Source organism: Panthera tigris, chromosome E3 (genome assembly GCF_018350195.1).
Source record: "Panthera tigris isolate Pti1 chromosome E3, P.tigris_Pti1_mat1.1, whole genome shotgun sequence".
Lineage (NCBI taxonomy): Eukaryota > Metazoa > Chordata > Mammalia > Carnivora > Felidae > Panthera > Panthera tigris.
Window position 1 is genome coordinate 4337652 of NC_056675.1, and position 26181 is coordinate 4363832.

A 26181-nucleotide genomic window follows, 5' to 3' on the forward strand; every position below is an offset into this window, starting at 1 on the left:
GCAGAGAGCTGGGGTCCTGAAGGAGGAGGGCTACTCTACCTTCCAACCCCCTTCCAGGGTGCCCAGCTCAGCCACCTATGAAGTGGGAGCCTGGGGGTAGAAAGCGAGCGGCCCGGTGGTCCCGGGGGCGCCCACCTGGATTCCACCCCTCAGGCTGCATCCCACCTCCGACCAGCCCGGAAAAGGGTACACTGATCCTGCACTGCTCACCCCACTGCCTGGAAGACCAGCACCCCGAGGCTCCTGCAGCCCCAGAATGGGAACAGCGGTCACTCGTCTCTGCCACCAGCTGAAAGGGCTATTTTGGGCTAGCAGGGCTGGGTGCTTGGGCCACCGGGAGGGTCTGGGCGGCCTTCAGGGCAGAGTCTTGCAAGACCTGAGTTGGGGTTGTTGGGGTGTGCCCCCACCCCTCTTCGGCCCACTGGCCCTCTTGGGGGGATGTGGGGGCGTCTCCCTCCTTTAGAGCTCTGCTCTAAGGCCACCTCCTCCGAGCAGCCTCCAGACCGCCTCCACCCAGTACTGATGTGTTCTGTGGCCTCTGCGGTCTCTGTCACAACCTCAAACCCGGCCCGGCCCGTCCTTCCTCCCATCTAGGCTTGGGATGGAGGCGGGGTGGGGGTGGGGGTGGGGGGGCTTCGAGGGGTCCCGACCTCTGGGTAGATCCTCAGGCTGCGGCACTGCGGGGGCGGGACCCTGGCACTGGGGGGAGCGAGCCGAAGCGGGGACGCAGCAGAGGCCGGCCGCGCAGGAGGAGAGGGGACGCCGAGCCTGCCAACCGCGCCCCTCCGCGCGCTCCCTGCGCCCCCTCCCCGCGCCGAACCCCGGGGCGGGCCGGGGGCGGGGCCTCGCGGCGCTGACGTCACCCCGCCTAGAAAGGGGCTCGCGCGCCGCGGGCCGGCTTTGTGGAGCGCTGCGCAGGGTGCGCGCCGGGCCGCGGCCGTGAACAAAGGAGCAGGGCGCCGCCGCGGGGACCCGCCACCGACCTCCCGGGCCGCGCCAGGGCCCTCCCGCCCGCCGCCACCATGACCGCCAACGGCACTGCCGAGGCGGTGCAGATCCAGTTCGGCCTCATCAACTGCGGCAACAAGTACCTGACGGCCGAGGCGTTCGGGTTCAAGGTGAACGCGTCGGCCAGCAGCCTGAAGAAGAAGCAGATCTGGACGCTGGAGCAGCCGCCCGACGAGGCGGGCAGCGCGGCCGTGTGCCTGCGCAGCCACCTGGGCCGCTACCTGGCGGCGGACAAGGACGGCAATGTGACCTGCGAGCGCGAGGTGCCGGGCCCCGACTGCCGCTTTCTCATCGTGGCTCACGACGACGGCCGCTGGTCGCTGCAGTCCGAGGTGCACCGGCGTTACTTCGGCGGCACCGAGGACCGCCTGTCGTGCTTCGCGCAGACCGTGTCGCCGGCCGAGAAGTGGAGCGTGCACATCGCCATGCACCCGCAGGTCAACATCTATAGCCTGACCCGCAAGCGCTACGCGCACCTGAGCGCGCGGCCGGCCGACGAGATCGCCGTGGACCGCGACGTGCCCTGGGGCGTCGACTCGCTCATCACGCTGGCCTTCCAGGACCAGCGCTACAGCGTGCAGACGGCCGACCACCGCTTCCTGCGCCACGACGGGCGCCTGGTGGCGCGCCCCGAGCCCGCCACCGGCTACACGCTCGAGTTCCGCTCCGGCAAGGTGGCCTTCCGCGACTGCGAAGGCCGCTACCTGGCGCCGTCGGGGCCCAGCGGCACGCTCAAGGCGGGCAAGGCCACCAAGGTGGGCAAGGACGAGCTCTTCGCCCTGGAGCAGAGCTGCGCCCAGGTCGTGCTGCAGGCGGCCAACGAGAGGAACGTGTCCACGCGCCAGGGTGAGTGGGGACGCCGCCCCCCTCCTCTCCCGGTCGGTGCACAAAGCGCACCCCACCCCCGTACCTCCAGCCTCCCGCCCTTTCTCGCCCGCGGCGCTGCTGTAATCCCCAGCGACGTCCGGTGCGCCCCCGCTAGGCGCGCCGGCCACCCCGCCTCGTCGCGGGACGTGCGCTCGGGCCCGGAGGAGGGGGCGAGGGGTGGGGCTTTGCCCATCCTTGCGCGGCGCCGCACACCCCCGCCCCGCGTCGGGGTTGGGGCTCCCCGGGCCCCACGTAGGCGCCGCCCTACGGGCCACCCTCCGACCCCCCACCCCCACCCCCACCCCCAGCCCCAGCCCCAGCCCCAGGCCTGGAACTCCCCACGCGCGCTGATCCCGCGGATCGCCCTGCCCAGCCCTGCCCAGCCCAGCCCTGGGGGGCAACGCCCATCCCCCCTTTCCTCGTGCCCCTCCCTGGTCAGCTCGAGGGCGAAGATGAGGGTGGCTACACGCTCGGGGCACACCCCCACCCCCCACGGTCCTCGCAGCGCAGGCGGGATGGGGGAGCCTTTGATCTCCGCAGGGTGCGCCGCCACCTTCCAGCCCTCCAGGCCTTTCTCCACCCCCACTCGCAGCCTCGAGAGGTCGGCCTCTGCTGGGGGGTGCGCCCCTCGTGTCTGCCCTTCCCCCCAGCCCCTCCTCCCGCGTCTGCCCCGCGCTCCAGGCCGCGGCCTTTGTGAGCAGGGGGGCGGGCTCCTCCAGAGGGCCCTCCCTCGCCCCCTTTGTCCTGCTCGGTCTCTGCAGATGGGAAAACCAGATGCGGAGGGGCGGGGGAGGGGATCGGTTTTCTGCGGGTCCCCCCTTGCTGAGGACCCCCCGCGCCGCCCCCGGTTCTAGTGCCCGGGTCCGGAGCCTCTCCTGGAGGCGGCCTCCCTCCTTGCGCCCCGGTCCCGGGACGGCGTGGCGCCGATGGCCCCCTGCCAGGCACCCACCCCGCCCTGCGCCCGCCGCGCGTCTCGGGTCTGGTGCGCTCTGCGCTGCGGGCGTTCGAGGGCGGACTTAACGGGAGCCGAGAGACCCCAGCCTGGCTCCCTCGGGAGGCCCCCTACCCTCGAATGAACCCATCCCCAAGTGTCCCGCCTGGAACAATTGGCTGCAACTCGATGCGTCCTTTCCCGGGCCTCCCGCTGGCCTGGCCATTTCCTACCGGCCTGCGCGCCAGAAATGAGCCCCCCTCTTCCCTTCTTAGATTCTCCCCCTGGGCGGTTTCTCTTCCTTCTGACGCCCTCGTCCCTCCTTTGGCAAGGAAGACAGTTGGTTCTCTGCAGCCAGAGGCCCCACTGGACGGACCTGTCGGGGGCTGGCTCCGCCGAGTGGGAAGTTGGAGCCCAGCCTCTGGAGATGGCTGGATGGGAGCCCAATCGGTGGCCTCCCCCTGGTAGAGTGGCCTTCCCGGACTTTCTCCTGATAGCCGGCCTCCTGACTGTGGGCTGGGACTGGGGAGAGGGGCCTGCAGCCCCTTGTCAGTGGGGTAGAGGCCGGGAAGGGGAAATGGCTGTTTTGTGCCTGAGTTTGCTTGATTTGGGCAGTAATATTTCAAGGGAACAGATGAGCGGGTTTGGCCCAGAGAGGTGAAGCCATTTGCCCAAGGTCACACAGCAAGTCAGCACCTTGCAGAACTGGGTCAGTCTGACTACAGAATGGGTGCTTTTCGGGACCCCCTGATACCTCCCAGCCTCCAGGGCACAATGGGCCTCTCTCACACAGCGTAGGTAGGGCAGGACTCCTCACCTCTTCAGCAGATCTTGAGGCCCTACCAGGTGAGACATGCTGAGGCCTGAGTGGTGAACAAATGAGTGCGTGTGTCCGGACCCTTCCCTGTTGTGGCTAATGTTCTTGTTGGGACATGAGCAGCATCCCAGAGGTGTCAAAAGGCCTGGGGGTCCAGAAAGTATATCAGGATCCCAGATTCGATGGGGGAGGGCGGGGGGGGGGGGTTGGTGACTTCTGAAGAGGACAATTGAGCTGACCTGAAACATGAATACAAGGTCGTGTGGATCAGGTGTGTGGAACAGTGGTGCCAGCAGGAGGCACAGCTGGTGCAAAGGCCCTGAGGCAGGAAGGAGCAGAAAGCCCAGTATGGCTGGGAAGGAGTTTGTGAGGTTGGTAGGTGGGACTGAAACAGCTGGTGGGGGCCACCATGAGGAAGACCTTGCCCTTGCCCTCGGGGTCGGGAAGAGCTGAGCGAGCCTGGGCAGATGCCCTCTCCTCTTTATTAAGCTTGCTGGCAGCGTTCGGGTGTGATTCAGGCTGATGGGGCAAGGGGAGCCGGAAATTGGGCCAGTAGAAGTGTTGGCTCATCTGTGAGTTTAAAGGTGCATAGAGTTGGGGGAGGGGTCTTTGGGGGCTGAGATTGGGGCTCTTTTGGCCTCAGATCTTGGGGTCCTCCTGTTGTTCTCGTGTTAGCTGACCCCGGGGCTTCCCGGTGGGATGGAGGGTGACCGGAGGACCCGGAGCCGTTTGGGGGTGGGGGGCGTGTCTGCGGAGGCCATTTTGGACAGGCCTGCGTGGCAAGGAGGCGGTGTCTGTGCTTCTGACACATGCTGGGAAAAGCCAGCCAGGAAGGAGGAGGATCCGGGGCTTAGCCGGCAGGGGGGATGTGAATCATGTCCACAGGCTTGCACAGGCCTGGCCTGGTGGGGGTGGGGTGCTCCCTGCTGAGGCTGCAGTCTGCTCTCTGGCCTCAGTTTCCCCACCTGCTTGGGCTGCCCCAGGGTAATCCTTTGAGCCAGGCTTTGTTTCTGGGAGGGGGCCGTCTCGGCTACCAGGGAGTGGGGTCCTCTGCCTGAGGACCGATGTGACAGGCAGATGGCCTATGTCCATCCAGGTGCTCAGAAATGGTGTAGCTGTGACCACGTCCCAGGTGAGGAGCTGGCTTGGGTGGGGCTGGAGGTTGGCAGGGCCTCTGGGGGAGCAGCACGTCACTCCCAGTGGGGTCTCCTGCCGCGCTCCTTAGAAATCTCACCTGCCCCCGACGCCAGCCACACGCTGGGCTGTGCCTCACCGAGGTCCCCCCTTGGTCTCACAGCTCCTTGCCTCTGGCCAGCTGTGCCCTGGGGATGTGCTCGGGAAGTGCCCTGTCCCAGCCACTCAGGGGCACTCAAAAGGCAAGGCTGGCGGCTGGCTGGCTGGCTGAGAAAGGGCTGGCCAGGTTGGGCTTCGCAGGATGTGTGAGAGCTCTCCTGAAGAGGCGGGACATGTGAGGTAATTGAGGCCCTTGTTCTTGTGCAAGGATGGAGGCAGGATCTGAAGGGGCCAGGTGGTGGTAAGAGTGACCAGAAGGTGGGGCGGGGGGAGCGGAGTCTCCCACCCCCCGCAGCCTTAGCAGTCCCCAAATTCGCCCGGCCTGTCCAAAGTGGACACTCCCCAGCACCCCATTCAGGTTAGCGGAGGGGACTGGGAAGCCCTCTCTGAGCTACCTTAGAGAGTGGCTCAGAGGCTGGAGACAGGGAAAGCCATGAGGCAGAGGGCCGGGCAGGGCTGGGGGCGGCAGGAGACGTGCTTCTTTGAGCCCCCACATCTGCCTCCCCGGGGCTCCTGCGGGCCTGTGACTCAGGTTTTCTGTGCTGCTGCTGCTGTTGATGAAAAGAAAAATCCCGAAGAAAACCCTGTTCCCATAGTAACCCAGCTCTAATTAGAGACTCCAAGGCCAAGCGGGGCCTTTCCCGTCTGGGCAGGGCCTCGGAGCCAGGAGGGGCCCCGCTGGATGTTGGGGAGACGAATCCCTCCCCCACCCCTTCCTTTTGGGGTTGGAGGACCCTTTTGGTAGACAGAGGGAGATCGAGGCTGAGTGAGGGGAGGGCACTTACCCCAGGGTGCCTGGCCCCCACTTTGGGTGGCTCCCCTGCTGGCCTAGGCCCTTCCAGGACTGCACACAGCCAGCTGATGGGGTCTCGGTAACCCAGTGGCCGGTGGCAGCTGTGTGCCCCTGGGCAGCGACGACCCAGCGGAGCCTCCCGACTTCTGCGTTATCTCCCGAAGGCTGGCAAGTGCCTCGTTTATCTGCAAGGCTGTATTAAGATGAGCCCTTTGAACCAGCAGATTTGACTTCTAACCCAGGTCCCTTCTCTGCTCCCTTCTGCCCCTCTTTCTGGGGATCTCCCTCTGTCTTTCCTGCTGTTGGAGCGTGCCTGGAGGGCTTTTAGTCTCCTCTGTTCCCTCCTTCGGGTCAGCCAGCCAGCGCAGGTACCCTGGGCAGGTGGCCGGGGCGGGCTCACAGGGCCCCTTCTGCAGCAGTGGGGGTGGGGCAGGTCGGCCGCTTTCGGGGACTGCAGCCCCAAGTGGTGCTCCTCCCCTGAGTGGCCCTAGGACGGTCCCATTCTTGGTGGCCCGGCTACCCAGGGGGCCCAGTCCCTGCTGACCCTTATCCTCACCCAGTGCTTTACTGGGGGTGTGATGGTGGATGGGGCTCATTACCTGCCTCGCGGCCGTCAGCAGATCCCCAACATCAGGGCTCTGCGGTCCCGGGGGGCCTGGAGGGTGGAGCCCAAGGGGTTCCAAGAGGATCTATTTCAGGGCCCTGGGTCCGCCAGGCCACACAGAGGGAATGGCTGGAGGCCCGTTTGCCCCCTTCCCCTCCTCAGGGCCACCAGGACTCAATACTCTCCCTCTGGGTGACCTTGGGCAAGGACATACCACCTCTGTGCCTCAGTCTCCCTCTTTGTGGAGGTGAAGGTCCCCTCCCCCTGGTGCTGATGTGGGTTAAGACAGGCTCACACCCTGGGCACCTGGGGGGCTCAGTGGGTTAAGCGTCCGATCTCGGCTCAGGTCACGACCTCACCGTTCCTGGGTTCGAGCCCCGCTTCGGATTCTGTGTCGCCCTCGTTCTCTGCCCCTCCCCCATTTGTGCTCTGTCTGTCTGTCTCTCTCTCTCTTTCAAAAATAAATAAACATTAAAAAAAGAAAATAGGCTCACACCCTTCAGGCCCTCCACTTGGTGGCAGAGAGCTAAGGGTGGGTCCCGGCCGGGGGTGGGGGTGGGGGAACCGGGGCTCCGCCAGCCACCAGCCTCCATCTGCCCCTCTGAAGGGACAACTTACCGTCCACCAGTGTGGTCCCGTCTTCCCTAAGGTGTCAGGACCCAAACGGTGACCCACTTGCGAGCTCTGAGTCTGGGCACCAGCAGGTGGGGCAGATGTCTCTGCTGTTGGGGTCGTTCGAACCCAGGCGCTTGGGGAGTGTGAGTTCGTTCTATTGGGGCCGCATAGCTTGCTTCCGGGCTGCAGGGCGTGGGAACACTGGAAGCTCCCTCTGGTCACATCAGGTGCTTTGGGGACAGGGACACGTGTGCAAAGATGCTGCCAGATCACCTGCAGGTCGAGATCGGTGGCAGGCGTGCACTGAGGTGGAGAAAATGCCTGTGTCTGCACAGGGGGGACAGGCAAGGAGGGTGACTCCACCCGCCGTGCCCGGTGCGGTCTGGGGCGCGGGGGCGTGGGAGGACCGCGTGGGACTTCACTTTTACGAGTTTTGTAAATTCTCTGAAAGAAACGTGAGGTCGCTCTTCTGTTTTCCTATTAACTTGGACATATTCAGAGGCACGGGGAGGCTACGATGTATCGATTTCCCTCAGGTGCCACAGTCTGCCATCTAGCTCCATCTGTCCCTTTATTCGTTGTTTTTGGTTGTAGGGAAAGCAAATCCCTGGCCTCGGGGCATTTCGTCTCGAGCTGTTTGTGTCTGAAAAACGAGGCCATTTTCCTACATAACCGCAATATCATGAACCGTAATTAATCCTTAATATTTAATCCTGGGCCGCGTTAAGGTTCTCCCGACTGGCTCTAGAATGGCTTTTTGCAGATGGTTTGTCGGAAGGTATCACTTGTATAATCAGAGGACATGATGCCAAGACGGACGTGGCCGGCCTTGGTCCCTGCCTGGCCCTGCCTGGGGTCTTGGGTTCTGGCCTCTGCCGTCGAGGCTGAGGGGTCTCCGCAGCCCCGCCGTGTTGGTGTGTGAGGGCAGGGCTGTGGGTCAGCCCGAACTGGGGTCCCCGTGCCAGTCGGAAGCTCTCCCCGCAGGTATGGACTTGTCAGCCAATCAGGACGAGGAGACCGACCAGGAGACCTTCCAGCTGGAGATCGACCGCGACACCAAAAAGTGTGCCTTCCGCACCCACACGGGCAAGTACTGGACGCTGACGGCCACCGGGGGCGTGCAGTCCACTGCCTCCACCAAGTGAGTCCCTCCCCCCACCCCACCAACCACCCCGCACCCAGACCGGCCCTCTCTGTTGGGACGGGGCCCGGGGACCCGGGGCGGCCTTGCCTGACCCTGCCCTGTCACCCCCAGGAACGCCAGCTGCTATTTTGACATCGAGTGGAGTGATCGGCGGATCACACTGCGTGCGTCCAATGGCAAGTTTGTGACGGCCAAGAAGAACGGGCAGCTGGCCGCCTCGGTGGAGACAGCAGGTAGGTAGTCCCTCCCCGGTTCCCCGGAGGGTCTGCCCACCTCCTAGTCACTCCCCGGCACCGCACCACCCCCCCCAGGCCCGCCCCCTGCTGGGTCTCACCCTAGGGCTGATTTGCCCGGGGACCCCAGAGTCCCGCCCTCCCTCTCTGAGCCACACCCGGATCATCCCAGCACCCCCGCCCCCGCCCCGCCCCCGCCATGAGGCTCACCGCCCTTCCCCCTTCCTGGGCCAGGGGACTCGGAGCTCTTCCTCATGAAACTCATCAACCGCCCCATCATTGTGTTCCGCGGGGAGCACGGCTTCATCGGCTGCCGCAAGGTCACGGGCACCCTGGATGCCAACCGCTCCAGCTACGACGTCTTCCAGCTGGAGTTCAGTGACGGGGCCTACAACATCAAAGGTGGGTTCTCCGGAGGCGGGGTGGCTCAGTGATTTGGCTCTGGGGACAGACATCCTGTGGCCGCCAGGCCCTTCCCCTCTTCTCTGTGTAGGAGGGGGGCTCCCCGGCCCACCCCAGAGTGGACTCCCTGGCTCCACCAGAGCGAGAGGCGGGGTTCTGGAAAGGGTGGGCCGGGAAGGTGTCGCACACTTGAGCTGTGGGACTTAAACCCTGGGTGGGGGGAAGGGGCGCGGACCCCTGTCCAGCAGGGGGGGGAGGGAGGCTTAGACACAGAGGTCACCCCAGTTCCGGAGGTGGTGATTGCCGTGTGGGGAGCTGGCCCAGCATGGGGCCTGATGGGCCTCGCCCCCACCCCCCACCCCAGACTCCACAGGCAAGTACTGGACAGTGGGCAGTGACTCCTCGGTCACCAGCAGCAGCGACACCCCCGTGGATTTCTTCTTCGAGTTCTGTGACTACAACAAGGTGGCCATCAAGGTGGGCGGGCGCTACCTGAAGGGGGACCACGCGGGGGTCCTGAAGGCCTGCGCCGAGACCATCGACCCCGCCACTCTGTGGGAGTACTAGCCTGCCGCCCAGCGCCCTGTCCCCGCCCTGCCCAGACCCTTCTGCTAATAACTCTCTTCTCCAGGCGGGCTCCGGTGTCGTGGCAAGTCCCTTGCCTTTCAAACTGGAAACCCAGAGAAAATGGTGCCCCCACCTGTTGCCCCGTGCCTGGTCCTTGGAGGGGATCTCAGACCCCTCTGCCCTCTCCTCTCTGCCATGGGCGAGGCTGGCACCCCTTTCTTCTGACCTCAGACGACTCTGAGCCTTATTTCCTCAAAGTGGCCAAGGAGGGCGGGGGGCACTGGGAGGCCTTCCTGAGCCCCTGGGCCTGGCTGGGTGTGTAACTGGAATCTTCTGCCCCCTCCCAAGAGCCTCTCCCCACCCGCCCCTTCCCGGGAGCTGGGCGCTTGCCCCCAGCTTATCGGAGCCCCTGGTGCACCATCCCTACGGCGGGGGGAGGCTGTGGGAGGGGGAGGGGGTGAAAGCAGCATGTGCTGGCTGCTGGCCCCTCTGCACCCGCGGCCTGCCCGTCTGCCCCCCGCTGTGGTCTGGGGCCCTGCCGTCTTCTTTCACCCTGGCCTGACTGGAAGCAGAAAATGACCAAATCAGTATTTTTTTTTCTTTTTTTTTGAAACGAAACATTATTGCCAGAGGCGCCCAGGCAAGCCTGGTTGGCAGCCACGAGTGATCTTCAAGGGGTCTCGTGGGGGATCTTGAATCGGCATCTCCGGGCCTCGCAGCCCTACTTGCTTGCTAGTCGTGGGGGGCGGGGGGCAGGGTGCTTCCCTGAATCCCAAACCCGCCCCTACCTCCTCGGGGCCTCTCGCTGGCCCCCTCCCTCCTGCCTGCCCTGGCCTGCGTCCCCATCTGGTGGTGCTGAGTCCCTCACCGCCTCAGCCAGAGCCCCCGGTGTGATCGGTGCTCCCTGTCCGACTGGACTCCTTGGGTCTTGGGGTGGGATGAGGTTGGGCGGCACCCTCCATCGGGAGCCTCCCGGGGAGCCCCGAGGCCCTTGGCTCCCGGCCCTGCCCCCTGCCAGCCCCCGCCCCCGGTTCATCTCTGCCATGCATCTCACTCTGGGTGTCTTGGTCTTTTATTTTTTGTAAGTGTCATTTGTATAACTAAACGCCCATGATAGTAGCTTCAGACTGGAAAGCAAAATAAAATAATGCGTGTGCAGCCCTGAGCTGGCCCGTGTGTGTGTGTGTGTGTGTGTGTGTGTGTGTGTGTGTGTTGGGGGTGCAGGCGGGTGGGGCGGACGGGGCCCTGTGAGGGATGGCCTCTTACTTACCCCAGAGATCTGCCTGAGGCCACCAGGGTCCCAAGCAGGTAGCGGGAGCTCCTGGGTGGGGAGGTGGCTCAATCTGGTCCCACAGTTTCCTGCCTCCAGTATTTGTGAGGCCCGTTCAGGCCTGCACCGTGAGTTGGGCCCGTGGGCTTAGGAGGTCGAGGTCAGGGTAACACGAACCCATAGATCCAGCTTTCTCCTGCCTCTAGAGATGCCCTTGACTACAGCTTGGAGGACTGGGGCCCTTGGCCGCCCTCTTCTACTGCATAGGCCTTGTGTGGATCCATCAACACCCCCAAACGCTAGGCCTTGCAGAGGCTGGGATTTCGCGGTCCGACGGGTCCTCTGAGGATGGGCACAGATAGAGACAGGTGCAGGTACTGGGAGCAGGCGGCTGGATGGGCTAAGCTGGGGGGGAGGGAGGCGCCAGGTTGGGTCCCTACATCAAAGCAGGCTCGGCCCTGGAAGTTGGGGGACACTTCTCCATCTGGCACACCGGAAGCTGATGAAGTGTCGAGCCCTGAGCCCACCCTGCGTTCTCGGCCCCTGGCCGACCCCCCTCCCCCCCATCTGGCCAGCCCTGCAGCGACTGCAGTATATCACTTAACCCAGAGCTTCCCGAGGGTAGCGCCAGCTCCCATCTTACAGAGAAGACTGAGGTCCAGAGCAGTCAGGCACAGCCTTGCGGGTGGAGCTCGGCGCCCTGTGGGTGTCCAAGGAGCAGAGGATGGATGCGGACACGGGGGGCGTGCAGCCTAAGGGCCTGGGACCGCTGGGGTGAGGGGGCTGGAGCCCGCCTCGCCGCCAGAGGGCTCAGCGGAAGCGCTGATTGGCTGCTGGTGACGAAACTGGGAGGCGGGCTGTGATTGGTGGTTCCTGGAGGCGGGAGTCTCGAGATTGACAAGGGCAGATGGCAGCCACAAAGGGATGCTGGGGCCCCAGCGGGGTCCTGGCGACCGGTCCCCCCACCCCTGTTAAAACCAGGCTGGAAGCCAGAAAAGTCTCAGTGACATGGAAGGGACAGATGAATCTTCCGGATCCAAGCTCTTCCAGACCACGGGGGAGGGGGTGGGCGGGGGAGGCACACTGAGAGGGGTTGGGGTGGGGTGCAGGGGTTCCAGTTGGGCACAGCTGTAGATCCTGCTGGGTGAGGTGGCTCGAGCCCCGCCCACGGACCAGGAATGAACTGCCCTGGAATGACACCAGGGTCCGCTCCCGGAATCCCAGCCTCGTCCCTAACCAGACAAGCTAGGCACAGATTCCGAATTCCATCCATTCCACAAAAATGGGCACCTGTCACGTGGCTGCGCATTGTGGGGGCTGTGGGTGACTGAGGCACGCAGTCTGACTGGGGAGATGATCCCACTTAGGGAAAGAGGGCATTATAAGGGACAGGGAGGACAGTCTGGGCAGAGGGAACAGCATATGCAAAGGTCCTGTAGGGGGAAGCTTGGCAGGAGGCAGGGTGGAGCCTCCTAGGGTGGGTGGAGCCTCCTTGGGTCCTCCCTGAAGAGTGGGTTTGAACAAGCGAGGGAGGTTGTCTCAGGACCCACCTGGAGGCAATGGGCATCTTCAGAAAGAGATCGATCATCCTGTGGCCTTGCGTGGAGCATGTTGGGGACCACCAGCCTCACTCCTGCACACCCAGGCTCCTCACTTCTGGGTCTTTCCGGGCCTTCGGTTCCCTTCTGTCAGAACCAGCTCTGGGGCCCAGGGTTGAATGCCAGAGCAGGAGACGCAGCTCTCGATCCTGCCAGAAGAACCTTCCTCAGTGTCTCCCCATTGACAAGGGCCTGGCCCCATCACATGCGATCCCACATACACGTGGACTTATGTACATGCATGGGCATGCGTACAGAGTCCTGTGTACACACAAACACACGTGCACTAGAGACATGTGTGTGCACAGACACAGAAGTGCTCACGGACACACAGATATGAGTACAGATACACATACGCCAGCTCCCGGGGAACAATGAGCTGTCCTGGTCGGTGGGGCCTCTGAGCTTCCCAAGTGTGTCCGCAGCTCAGGCTTCTCCCCTGTTTGTTTCTTTCTTTTTAATTAAAAAAAAAAAAAAAAAAGGTTTTTATTTATTTTTGAGAGAAGGAAGATGGAGTGTGAGAGGGGGAGGGGCAGAACGAGAGGGAGACACAGAATCCGAAGCAGGTTCCAGGCTCTGATCTGTCAGCACAGAGCCCGACGTGGGGCTCGAACCCAGGAACCGTGAGATCATGACCTGAGCCGAAGTCGGACGCCTAACCGACTGAGCCGCCCAGGGCCCCTCCTCTCATTTCTGGGGCGATCTCAGAGGAGGACACTCCAGGGCTGGCTGTGCCCTACTTCCTGCAGGGTCAGAGCAGTCTCTTCCTGAATCAGGAGGGATGATAGGTAACCTCCGGTGACCCCACACTGAATCATAATGTGAGGCCCCAGAAGGATCTGGACTCTCTGGGGACCCTCCGTCCTCAGTTTCCCCCATTTGAGCAGTGGGCGATTGGCTCCCTGGCAAGACTGTCCAGATGGAGGAGGGGTTCTGAGACCCCTGGGGCAGCGAAGAGAGAAGGGAACAGATGTGGTCTCCCCAGGCAGAAGGAGGCGTGGAGAAGGGGCCTGGGCAGGGGGAGGAGGGGCGGGGTAGGGTGGAGCGTTCGCCCGAAGCCCAAGCCTCTTAGTGGGGCCTCTGGGCTTAACCAGGAGGAGGCTCATCCTCCAGGAGGTGTGAATCAGCAAGACAGAAGCTGCGCAGACTTGGGGGAGGGATATGCACTCCCCTCCCCCTCCCTGGGACCCAGGCCTGGCCCCCCGGGAGGGGAGGGGCAGACCCACCTTCCAGGAAGCTCCTGCTGGTGCCAGGCATTGGCAGGTCCTCTGCACGGGACCAATAACTTGATCGTTATTATTATCCTAAGAATCGAGGTGATAAAAGCAAGAGGATGACGTCAAAGGGTGCCCGACCCCAGTCCTTCTCCCCCCAGCCCCGCCCCCAGCCAGGGTACCACCGTTGGCTACGTCTTTTACTCTTCTGGAAAACCGGCTGTTACATACAGTACCCATAGATAGCCCTTGCTACGTGCCGGCTACTAGCCCCTTATTCACTCACTGAGTCCTGTGACGGGCTGAGTTGCGTCCCCCTTAAATTCTCACGCCGAGGCCCCAACTCCCAATACCTCACCATGGGATTGTGCGCGGAGACAGGGTATTTAAGGAGGTGATTATGAGAGGTCGCCGAGGTGAGCCCCACTCCAATCTGTGTCCTTGTAAGAAGAGGAGATTAGGAGACAAATTTGCACAGAGGGAAGACTGTGTGAGGTCTCAGGTAGAGGCCCCAGCCCAGCCTTGCTGACTGACACCTTGATCTTGGACTTCCAGCCTCTGGAGCCAACTGCCACCGTCCCCATCCATCCCAGCCCTGGGTAGTGGTGCTGAGTCCTGCTCCTCCCATTTATTGGTGCAAAGACTGAGGCGCAGGGCGGTTATGAAACTTGCTCCGGGTGCAGCTGGGATTTATATAGAGAAACATAACCCGTCTGTGCAGCACATAGACGCTCGCGGGATGGGTTCTCCCAGAAACAGACACGCACTCAAGGCCAGGGGGCTTATCTGGGAGGTGACCCCGGGAACAGGGAGGGGGGTACGTGAGCCTGAAGGAGGACGGCAATAGTGTGTGAGCGCCGTGGGCGACCCGGGAGACCCGGATTCACCCCGCAGAGCCTCCCCGCGAGCGAGCGTGCTGGCGCTCACCGGCTGGCCACTTCCTTAGTGGTTACCCTCCAGCACTTTGGACTTTGCGGTCAGCTGCAGCCGGGGGTGAGGGGAAGTGAAGGGGAAGCCGGGGTGGGGGACTGTGCGTCCAGGGGGCAGCTGGGGGGGGAGACCGGCAGGCCCGTGGTTCACAGCAGCTCTGTGCTGGGCAGGGAGGGGCTACGTGGCAGGGCTGCTCTGGCCTCTGCCGCTGTGCCAAGATGATCAGGACCCCCGTTGGGGTTCTTTTATTGTAATTCAGTAAGGAGATAATTTGGGACGGTGGTAAAGTGCACTGACACAGAACTTACCGTCTTCCCTGCTCCGAGTGGCCAGTTCAGGGGCATTAAATACATCCACCACCACCATCCGTCCTCTAGAACTTTCCATCTTGTTGATTATTTACAAAAATTGTTTTTAAATGCTTATTTAGGGGCGCCTGGGTGGCTCGGTCGGTTAAGCGTCCGACTTCGGCTCAGGTCATGATCTCACAGTTCGTGGGTTCGAGCCCCGCGTCGGGCTCTGTGCTGACAGCTCAGAGCCCGGAGCCTGTTTCAGATTCTGTGTCTCCCTCTCTCTCTGCCCCTCCCCTGTTCATGCTCTGTCTGTGTCTCAAGAATAAATCTAAGCAGAGCAAAACAAAACAAAACAAATAAATGCTTATTTATTTTTGAGAAAGAGAGAGAGAATGTGTGAACAGGGGAGGGGCAGAGAGAGAGAGGGGGGTACATAGAATCTGAAGCAGGCTCCAGGCTGTCAGCACAGAGCCCAACGCGGGGCTCGAACCCATGAACCACGAGATCGTGACCTGAGTCTGATACTCAACCGACTGAGCCACCCAGGTGTCTGCAGAACTTTCCATCTTGTAACATGGAACTCTTGCCCCTGGTTCAACCCCAACGCCCGCCCCTCCCCTGGCCCCCTGGTAAAGTCCATTCTGTGCCAGGGACCTCGGGTCAGTGGAATCTCACAGTGTCTGCCCTTCTGTGACCGGCTTATTTCTGCACGGTGTCTGCAAGGCTCATCCACTTGGACCGTGTGCCAGAATCTCCTTCCTTTCTGCGGCGGAGTATAGTGTCCGTGGGAGGGACGGGCCGCCCCACCGCCGGCTGCCAGCTCGCCTCCGCTCTGGCTCTTGGGAGCACTGCCACCGGGAACACGGGGAGCCGATCTCTCTCCTCGTCCCTGCTTCCCATTCTGTAGGGTCTTGCTGTCCTATGGTCATTCCAGTCTAGTGGGGTTTTTTTTCTTTGAGCAGCTTCATACGGTTTCCCCGCAGTGGCTGCACCATCTCACATTCCCGACGACAGCGCGCCAGGGCCGTATTTTACTTTTTTTTGCACACACGGGATCGAGTGCCCCCAGGGCCCCTTCCCTTCAGGGGTCTCCTGACAAACGTGCGGTTTCCTTACCTGCACAGGCCGACCTCGCTCTGGCTTCTCCATGACCCACCTGACCCACCTCGTCCGCCGCTCACGGACATTCACATCTGTCCCCCTTGTCCTGAGCGGCACACGCTGCTGAATGGAACAATAGTAGGCTGGAGTCCCTTTTTTTGTTGGTTTGCTTGTTTGATTAGAGAGAGAGAAAGAGAGGGAGAGAGTGAGCTGGGGAGGGGCGGAGAGAGAGGGGGACAGAGGATCCAAAGCAGGCTTCGAGCTGACAGCAGCGAGCCCCATGTAGGGCTTGAACTCACGAACCATGAGATCATGACCTGAGCCAAAGTCGGACACTCAACTGATTGAGCCACCCAGGCGCCCAGGCAGGAGGCTCTGGGGTCACTTGACATTTTGATAGATGTGGCCAGATGGCCTCCCCGCAGCCCCGCCCCAGCTGTGGGTGAGCGTATCTTCCCCGACCTCTACAGAATCGCCCTCGAAGCTTCTTGCCAGGCTGAAGCCTGGGTCTCACGGAGGCAGGAAGTACAAACGTCACCCCGTGTGGGTTAGGGGGTTCGTCTCCGCTAACGGGGAGCACCCAGGCTCGGTGGGGCCTCTCCACCTCGTCTTCCTGCCCACCGCCTTCCTTCTTCCCGAAGCACCACTGGCAGATTTGGGGGGTATAAATAAAAGCCTCCACAACTCTCAGGGCCTCAGATAGAGTCTCCCCCAAGAGCTGGTCCCTGGTCCCCACAGCGGCAGGTGGTGGCCCGGGCTGTGGTCGGCTGCTCTCCACCTGGCCCGAAGGTCCTCCCTGCCAGGCTCCCGTCCGCAGACCCGGGCAGCCTGCCCGGGCAGCTTTCTCCTCCTTCGCTCCTCTGCCCTGCACAGCCTAGGCCTCCCCAAGCTCTCATGTCTGTCTCCTTGACTCAGGGAGGCCACAGTCTCTGCCCAGCTTCCGGGTCCCCTGCTGCGGCCCGGAGGCTCTCCTGGAAGGCGTTGGGGAAATCACGGAGTCGCCTTCTCCCGGGATCACTGACTTTGCTCCTGTTGTCCAGCATCTGAAGGGCACTGTCCAGGGAGAGGTAAGCCCCGTCCATCATCCTTGTTCCTCCATTATGGCCAGAAGTGGTGCTTCTGCACCCCAGCCCGCCCCCCTTTCCTAAAACAGCATCACGGAGAGATGACTCACGCACCATATAATTCGCCCACTTAAAGGGTACAACTCAGTGCTTTTGTACCTCACGGATACATGCAGCCGTCACCACGGTCAATTTTAGAACATCTCATCATCTCAGCAAGAAAGACTGTCGTCTTTTAGCTGGCATCCCCTACCCCTCCAGGGCCCCTTCAGCCCTAAGCAACCACTCATCTACTTTTTGAATCTTTGGGTTTGCTGACTCTGGTGGACATCTCACATAAATGGGATCGAACAATCCGTGGCCGCTTGTGTCTGGCTTCTTTCGCTGAGCACCATGTTTTCAGCCACGTTGTAACATGGGTCAGCCCTTCTTCCCTTTCTATGACCAAATATTGCGTTGTACGGATAGAGTCCTTTTGATCTCTTCATCAGATGATGGACCTTTGGGCTGTTTCCAGTTTCGGGCTACTATGGATAATGCTAAATTGTCACCGTATTAGCAAACGTTCTAGGGGAGCATCTCTGTACCCTGAAAACCCCCACTCGGTATCTGGGCCATCAGGACACCTGTAAAATTAGAGCCTGTTGTAGCTGGGAGGGCCATTCGGGTTACCCCTTTCCTTTTACAGATGGGGAAACTGAGGCTCCAGCTAGCAGGTGACTTACCCACCATGACACAGGTGGGAAACCACTTGGCCACATTTTCTGATTCCAAAAACAATTAAGCTGACATTTATGTGGCTTCCGTATGTCAGACTGTGTCCTCACATGCAATAGCTCACTTAACGTCCCACAAACCCCCTTCTGAGGTGGGTATTAAAAAAATTTTTTTTTCATGTTTGAGAGAGAGAGAGAGAGGCAGAGTGTGAGCAGGGGAGGAGTGGAGAGAGAAGGAGACAGAATCCGAAGCAGGCTCCAGGCTCTGAGCTGTCAGCACAGAGCCCGACGAGGGGCTCAAACTCACGAACATTGAGACCATGACCTGAGCTGAAGTTGGACGCCTCACTGACTGAGCCATCCAGGTGCCTCACGAGGTGGGTATTTATAGCCTCGTTTCAGATTTATTCTCTCAACAATGATTCCCTGAGCAGCCTGGACCCAGAACCAGTGCGGGAGACGCACCGAATATTCTCCATGGCAGGAACCGTGGAGAATATTCCATGGTAGGGACGGAGTCTGAGATGGCCAGTGTCGTGTGAAAAGAGAGCCCACGGAGGACCGGGCCTCGGCTCAGAGCCGGGAAATGGCGGAGCTGGGCAGGAACGTTTTTTGGCAACATCCAGCCTCCAGGACGTTCTAGGCTTCCTCTTTGGCCCGGTTCCCCATCAGAGGGGAGGGACGGGAGATGTGTGTGTGGGAGGCATCAGAGTCCCCAGAGGTCTGAGGCTGGGCCGGTTAGGACAGCCGTGTGGGCTGGGGAGCCATGTGGGTCATCCGCTCTGTGCCCCCGTCCAGGCCTGCCCAGGGCCCCAGCGGGGGCCCTCGAAACCCAACAGGGCCTGGGGCCAGGCTGGATCTGATCCTGGGGGTGGGTTCTGGGGTGCCTGGGACAGGGGGCCGCCACCAGCGGGTCGCAGAGACGTGTGCCACCTGCAGAGTGCCCTTCCTTTGAGCTCTGGGCACGTGTTCATCTTCTGGACGCGGTGGCCCTCAGGACTCGTGTGTCTCTCCACGTGAGCTGCTGGGAAGGCGAAGTTGCCTTTAAGGACCCGGCCGGGCCGCCTGGTGGAGACGTGTTTCGGGAGCCCCAGTTCCCGGCTGTGTTTATTTTAACACTGTAGCTTTGCCTCTGCTCCAGTTTGTTTTTTCTGCTTGTTTTATATCATGTGTTATCTTTTTGGTAAGTGGCCTCAATCTCGATAGAAATGAGAAGAGAGAGCGAGAGAGAGAACCAGACGTGGGACAGAGAAAGGAAAGAGAGACTACGAGCTGCCTAAAGGCGGCTGCGGCCATCGTCTCCCTGAGGTGACATCCTGGGCACAGGTGCACCGCCCCCCTCTCCCAGGCCGTGCACGCCACTTGTCCGGGACTTGGTTCAGGGCAAGCTGGGAACGGCGGTTTGTGGTCCCATCTCCGCTCCCTCACCGGGGTGGCTGGTTTTGACCCCTTGACGGGCCGGCAGGGTCCTCCCCTGGCCTCTCGGAGGTCAGTGCCCTGCTGGAGGGAGGCTCGGGCTACGAGGGGTGAGGCCGGCGGGGGCTGTGGTCTCAGCTGAAGCCCAGCGGGGAGCAGAGCTGCCTGGCTGAGCCCTCGACCCGCAGCGCTGTCAGAATCAGCACCTCGGGGGTGTTCCCAGCCGCCACGGTGGCCTGTGGTTTTCTGCGACGGTAGATGAGAGGCCGGAGAAGCAGGGGCCAGCTGGAACCAGCACCCAGAGGAACCGGAGGGCCAGAGAGAAGGCTCTGAGGAAGGTCTGAGAACGCCCGCGGGTGCACCATCCATCCCTGGCTGGCAGACACCAGCCCCGCGGTCTCCCCCTGCTTCCCTGGCCTCCGCTCTGCCTGTCGGGAAATCCCGGCACCCTTGGCGCCCTGGTCTGGCCTGCTGTCATCCCCAGCCCTTCAGGACTGGGTCTGCGGTTGGATGCGCCGTCTGGGCTGAGGACGTGGCCCCCCCCACTGTGCCCCGGCCCCTGCTCCCTCAGCTGCCGTTCCGGCGCCTCCTCACTCCACAAGTCCCCACTGGCGTCAGGTCCCCCTGGACTCTCCTGAGCCCCCCGGCACGTGCTCTCACCCGGAGCCCAGGAAGCAGCCTCCCCCACCACCCTCCTCCCCCGGGACTCCGCCAAGGCCCTGCGGTGATTCCCAACACTGAGCGGTTGATCGAAAAGGCAGATTCCCCGGGAACCCCCAGAATCACGGGCCCCGCAGCCTGCATGTGGACAAGCCAGGAGGACAAGGAGCTAGGTTGTGGCTCCAGTCTCGGATCCGGCCACCATGATGCCTGCCCCATGCCTGGGCCACCCCCGCCACGTCCCCCTGTCCCCACCTGCCTGGCCTTTTAGGTGCACGTTTCTTGTTGCCCAGTTGAACGGCAGGCCCAGGCCAGGTGGCCACCGCCCGGTGCACACGTGAGACTGCACGGGGCACGCGTGCCTGAGATTCCTGCGTGGGGCTTGGGGCAGCCTCACACGCACCACGGCCGAGGGCAGGTGGGGGGGGTGGGACCTGCGGAGGGGTGAGGGGCAGCGGGAAGGGGGCCGGACGACAGCGCTCTTCAGGATGAGAGCCTCCAAGCTCTTTTCCCACCTCACGCAATCATCTCAGCCTGACGAAGAGGTGCCGTCATCATCCCCCCCTCAGCGGCAGGCTTAAGTGACCTGCTCGGTTCACGGGGTGCCGCCCAGCACCTGCACAGCCTACTGGACGGCCTGGGGCCTGTGTACCATCCCTCACTTGGGGAAGAGGCAGGCCCAGGTGATCCTGGTGACAGCAGGTGCTGTGGAGGGCCAAGCCAAGCCAAGGTGGCGGTGAGTTCTGGGCTGTCTTCACCAAGATGTGCTGATGAAAGGAGAGGAAGCAAGAAGGGCAACCGCTTTCGACGAAATCCTGACCGAGAGAGAAGACACACAGATGGGGCTTCAGGTGAGCGCCACATCCCCCCAGGGGTCATGAGAAGACACAACAGCAGGCCGGACAGGCGCAGCTGTGCACCAGCTTGCAGCAACATGATCACAAGAAGTCCAAAGAGAAGGCTAACGAGCCTGCGGCAAAAGGTTCTAGAAGCAGCAGCTAAAAATCGTCTTTGGGAAGCTCATACCTGGCTCATGTTCGTGGTGGGTCGCCAACTTGTGGTTGACCGGTCCTGGGAGACATTATATACATCACAGGGCGAAACCACCCCAGAAGGAAATGCATCAAAATATCCCCAGTAGTCACCTTTGGGTCACAAAGCATGTTTGTCTTCGTCTTCACACTTTTCTGTGTTTTCAAGTTCTTTTCTATCTCGAAACGTCTGTAATTGGCAAATGTGTATACATCTCTATCACTTCGAGGACGGGAAAGAAAGTCTGGACCTCACAGTTACAAATGCTTCTAACCTAAATAAAAAGCAGTCCGCTTTGCAGAAAGAGGTGTGCATTCAAGGGGTGCCTCCCTGGGGTCAGATTCCGGGAGAGGGTTCAGGGACCCTGGTGACGAAGGTGTGTCAACGAAGGATGAGAACACCGTCTGGGACTGGTGGGTGGGGGCTGCTCGGTCAAGGAACCTGGAGAGCAATCTAGCAAAAGCCACGGCAATACATACACCATCTTACCTTTTCGTTCACGAGGCTACTACTGGAAAGAAGAGCCACTGAAACATCAAAGGGGGTGCTCAGTGAGGTGTTCGGTGGTGGCAGGAAGTTGGAAGTCCCAGAATTTTCCATCAGGGCGGTACAAAGACCCAGTTAGACCTGGAGGGCACTCCATGGTTAGAAAAGGAGAAAATCAAGTCCTGTGAAAATTTTTTTTTTTTTTTTTTTTTTTTTTTACAGAGCCCAACGTAGACTTAACCCTGAGATCAAGAGCTGAGCTGAGATCGAGTCAGACACCCAACCAAGCCATCCAGGCAGCCCATTTAAAAAAAAAAAAAAAAATTAAGTAGGCTCCATGCCCAACGTGGGGCTCAGACTCACGGCCTTGAGATCAAGAGTCATGTGTTCTACTGACTGAGCCAGCCGGCTGTCCCTTGGGATCAATTTTGTTAACAACCAGGGCGGCAGAGCAAGCGGGTGTGGGAGTGGAATGTGCTGGCAGGAGTGTGGGGAGGAGCAAGAGGACCCTGGTGACGAGGGTGGAGGGTGGAAAAGGTGGCAGAAGACGGGAGCATGGCCATTACCCCTTTGCTTACTGGGGGTGTGGGACAGTTTGTGACTAGGGTGTGGCTGCCAAGTACGAACAATACTGAAAATGTACTGGAATGATGAATGATGACAGGGTGGCATGAACTTGTTTAGAAGCTGGGAATGCAGGTAACTTTTGTCTTGGGTTGATTTCAGTGTACTTTTTTCAGAGATGCAAAACAAAACAAAACAAAACAAAACAAAACAAAACAAAACAAAACCAAAAAACAAACAAAACCAAAAAAACAACCCCAAAAGTATCACTCAGTAAAGTTGCAAATGGCAGACAGGACAGACCAGATCATGACCTCGGCCGAAACCGAGTTGGACGCTGAAACGACTGAGTCACCCAGGCGCCCCTAGCCCATGTTTCATTAAAATAATTTTTTTTTGATGTTTATTTTGAGACAGAGTGCAAGCGGGGGAGGGACAGAGAGGAAGACACAGAATCCAAAGCAGGCTCCAGGCTTTGAGCCGTCAGCACAGAGTCCGACGCGGGGCTTGAACTCAACGACCACTAGATCATGACCTGAGCTGAAGTCAGATGCTTAACTGACTGGGCCAGCCAGGTGCCCCAGAGCTCGAATTTTATTAAATCGCTGAGCACGGTTTGAGCCCGTGTGTGCTGAGGTCTGCGGGCCTGGCACGTGGTGGGGGCAGAGGGGGTGCTAGGACAGGCACGTGGCTCCAGAGGGCTTGTGGGGGAGGTGGCCCCTGTCAACCAGCTTCCCTGCCCCAATGCTGTCTCATAACGTCGTGTCCCAGTGCTGGAGGACGAGCTTCCTCCCACCTCACCCAACCTTCGCCTGGTCTCACTTGTGCAGGTGGCTCTCCAGGTCAATGGGTGGCTTGTCGCCCAGGCCTAGAAGAGGGGCTGAGCACATCTTCTGGAAGGGGATTCTGGGCCAAGAAACCAACCAACCAACCAACCAACCAACCAACCAACCAACCAATCAACCCCTTTGTGCCCAACTGGGCCTCCGCAGCCACTCAAGCAAGGTTAGCATGAGACATCACCCATTGCCTTCTGGGGAGGGGTGGGGGACAGGAAGTGGTCCTTCCCCACGTGGGGCCGGGGCCTCGGGCTCGCTACTCTGGGTTCACACCCTGCGGATCTGCAGCGGCAGCTGGAGGTCAGCTCCCAAGGGGCGGGGAGCCGTGTCACCCTAGACCCGGACACTCCCCAGGACCCTGCCACCCGCCCACGCAGCCCCTGTGATTTCACCACGCGAACGGACAAAACCAGAGGGGACATAATGCACAAACATTTATTTACAAAAAGTCAAAGTTACATATGGTACAAGCTTTTTACACACAGTAGTTTAAACAGAATTCTTTTTATGTGTTTTTACTACCGGAAGGTAAAGAAAAGAATTTAATAAACTAATCATTTTTGCTATTTTTATACAAAGTGACAGGTCATGCACATTTTTTTTTAAAGTTTTAAAATCTTTTGCTAAGTGCAAATACTAGATTCCTCTCTCCAGTTTAAGGCAAGTAGAACGGGACTGTCGCCGGGCAGTCTCTCGTCTGGGGGAGCAAACACTGTGGCCCAGAGAGGGGAAGGTGTCAGGCTGCCTCTGGGATTCCTGCCTGTCCCCGAGACCGGCTGATCTCTGGGGGTTTCCTGTCATCACACCTTGCAGCCACTTGCCGGCCCGTCAGAAGGGCCTGCTTTCCCCCAAACCATCACTAGTGCAGACTGCTTCTCAAGAAACCTGGGGTCCTCTGGGACACAGGCACCTAGAGGGACACTTCGCGGACAGGTGGGGACTCACGCCAGTGTCAGAACTTGTGGCAATGACCTTCCCCCAAACAGCAATCGGGCTCCTGCAGACAGGGGAGCCACTCCACAGTCCAGCTCGAGGAGGAACGTTAGAAACCAGGCACCCTCAGTTCAGAACAGCAGGAATGGATCCCTAACAGCTGCATATGGTGACAAACAGCCAAGAATTCATCTCAAAGGAACGTCGTGCTTGGCCTTGGGAGGAACCAGTTATTCTGGTCTCTCCCCCTCTGTGCCAGCACCTCCCATGCCAGGTTCCGGTGGACTCGCTGGATGGCGGTGTCAGGGGCAGGCCACCCACCCGGAGCCCCCTTCCCTGGGCTAGAGGGCACAGGGGGGCTGGCTCATTCCCTCCTTGGATGAATTGGCTCAGGGGGCCTAGGACATTCTGGTGTGTCCTGGGGTCACCCTCCCCATTTGGTGGGATGTCTGCTAGAAGCTCACTGCTCTGAGACCCTCCCTTGGGGATGCACAGAGAACATGTTTTTAAGGTACTTCAATCCTGTCACCTGTCACCCTTGGCGCAGCTCTCCCAAGGCACGGTCGTTCAGGCTACCAGCAAGGCAGAGGCAGCCTGACAGGGGCTCCCGGCGGCGCAGACCTCTCCTCGTGCGCCCCGATGACGGTCTGCGAAGCCCTCGCCTGGAGGAAGCGCAGGAGGAAGAATGGGCAACTTAGCAGATTTCTCCCCAATTTAACCCCTGAAATACAGGAGACAGTGATGGCGGTGGATGACCCTGGGGCACGGCCTGCACGGAGATGGGGGACCGGCCATTAGGTTCACCCTGCTGTCTGAGGTCTGTGCACACACGCCGGGAACCCCAAAGCCATCAGACATATAGTGACGGCGACAGAGACCAACACTGGGGAGCCAGGCAGGGCCGCCCCCCCACAGAGGCCTGTCTCTACATGCGGGCGGGGTGGGAAGTGGCGCCCAGCGGTGAACAGGCAGGGCCCCCACGCTGGACTCCGCTGGCCTCAGGCGGAGGCAGCTCCGAGGATGGGTGCCGGTGTAGCCTGGGTCGTCTGTCCCCCTGCTGAAACCCACTGCCGCCACCAGATCTCAGGGAGAAGGTGCTCACTGCCGGGCTGGTGGCGAAGGAGGCTTCCCGACAGCTGGGCTGCCCGGGAGGGCCACCAAACCCGTCAGGGTTGCTTCATAAAGATGTTCTGTCTGGCGAGCGTCAGGACCGTCCCGCCCTCACCGGCCGCCTGGTGTGGGTGACAGACTGGACTCTCCAGAGACTGAGCGAGAGAAACTCTAGTAGGCCACAGAAAACCCAGTAAGTTCAAAGCGAGTAAATGGCAAATATTTTAAACTACAAAACAGAACAGACAGCACGAGACAGCTCTCTGTGGTCTCAACTGAGTGGTCCAAGGTCAAAGACCCCTGAACAGTCACGGTGGTGGTGGCCTGGGGTTCTGGATTTGGGGGGACACGGCCCACAGCCTCCCCACCCTGAGCGGTGCTCCCAGGCCCGGGGACTCTGGTGGCTCTGCCCCCACTTGATGGGACCAAGTGGCTTGGAGCAGCAGGGCGTACCTCTCTCTGGGTGGGCTGTGGTATTGGGGTGGGGGGTGACGGTGGGGAGGGAGAAGAGAGCCTGGCTTCCGGGACGTGGTTCAGGTGGCCCGGCTCTCTCCAAACCGTAGGAGTTGCTGCGTCAGTTTTACGACGCTTCAGGCTGCACTGTGGTCAGGAAGGCCTACGTGGTTAGGGGAGACACTCTGTAGTCGGCCGGGGGAGGGGTGGAGGCAGACACCACCCTGGCCCCAGCAGGGCCTGGACTAACCGCAGAGATGGGCTGCCCGGTGGGGAGGGTCCCTGCACTGGCCACTGGCACGGTGGGACACTCTGGGGAGGTTTCACTGCCCCCTTCTCTTTGGCCCCGTAAGTGCCAGGCTGGTCCTGTTACAGGTGCCTGGGGGCAGTGGCCCTTCCCAGGAAGGAGCAGGAAAAAACCCGGCCCATCTTTTCGAGAGCCCGGTCCATCATGCCTATTTGACAGGCACGGCCCCGGGAGTGCGGCGGGCTCCCCGGACGAGACAAGGCCGCGGGCGGTCAGAAGCGGCGCCGTGGCTGGGGGCCGAAGTGCATGGGCAGGTTGTGCTCCAGTGGCACGTGGACGGGCGCGAAGTCATAGTTGACGCGCACGTTGGGCAGGGGGGGCACGTAGGGTGCCGGGACGGGGCCCATGTTGAGGGGGAAGTTGTTGAACACGGGCCGGACAGGCGGCAGAGGGAAGGGTGGGTGCACGAAGGCGTAGGGTGGGATCTGTGGCTGGTGCAGGTTCTGCGGGACGGGCCTCGGCAGGGCTTCGATCCGCTGGACTTTCTCTGGAGGCTTCTCCAAGGGGGGCCCGATGCGTTTGAAGGTGTTCTCTGAACAGGAAATGGGATTTAGTAGAGGAGACAACGAAAACCCACGGTGCCTGTGTGCGGGGCGGGGCCGGGCCTGCTCATCTCAACCTCCATCCTGCCTGCCCCAAGCGGGAGGCCGAGGGCCTCGAGAACGGAGCGAGGCCAGGAACATCTGACCTTCAGCGTCATCCTTACCGTGGACACGGAAGGGTGGCCAGGCCACAGTAAGGCTGACTGACGTGTACATCCACCTCCCGCCCCTGCTGTCTGAGCGAGTGTTGATTCGGTGATCACTCTGGAAGGTGGAGGATCGACTGAGCTCAGACCAGGTGGAGCTTCTGTGAGCGCCTTTCCTTCGGAGCTAGGGCCCGGAAGGCCACTCCCAGAAACTCCCTTTCTTTTCTTTGTGA

The 26181-nt window shown here is 60.9% G+C and overlaps 2 protein-coding genes across 5 annotated transcripts in view; one reads left to right on the forward strand and one right to left on the reverse strand.

The window, feature by feature from the left end:
- Positions 1 to 891: 891 nt before the first annotated feature.
- On the forward strand, positions 892 to 10439 carry FSCN1 (fascin actin-bundling protein 1). The gene is made up of 5 exons (XM_042972155.1): positions 892 to 1854; positions 7913 to 8069; positions 8184 to 8305; positions 8540 to 8707; positions 9072 to 10439. The coding sequence occupies exons 1-5, from the start codon at positions 1023 to 1025 to the stop codon at positions 9272 to 9274; spliced, it is 1482 nt and encodes a 493-aa protein (XP_042828089.1). The 5' UTR covers positions 892 to 1022; the 3' UTR covers positions 9275 to 10439.
- Positions 10440 to 22878: 12439 nt separating this feature from the next.
- Positions 22879 to 26181, reverse strand: part of RNF216 (ring finger protein 216) — a 145192-nt gene continuing 141889 nt past the window's right edge. For all 4 annotated transcript variants that reach the window (XM_042972503.1, XM_042972505.1, XM_042972504.1 and 1 more), the window contains exon 17: positions 22879 to 25792. In XM_042972503.1, coding sequence (XP_042828437.1) covers positions 25473 to 25792 — 320 coding nt within the window. In that variant the 3' untranslated portion in view covers positions 22879 to 25472. The remainder of the gene's footprint in view (positions 25793 to 26181) is intronic.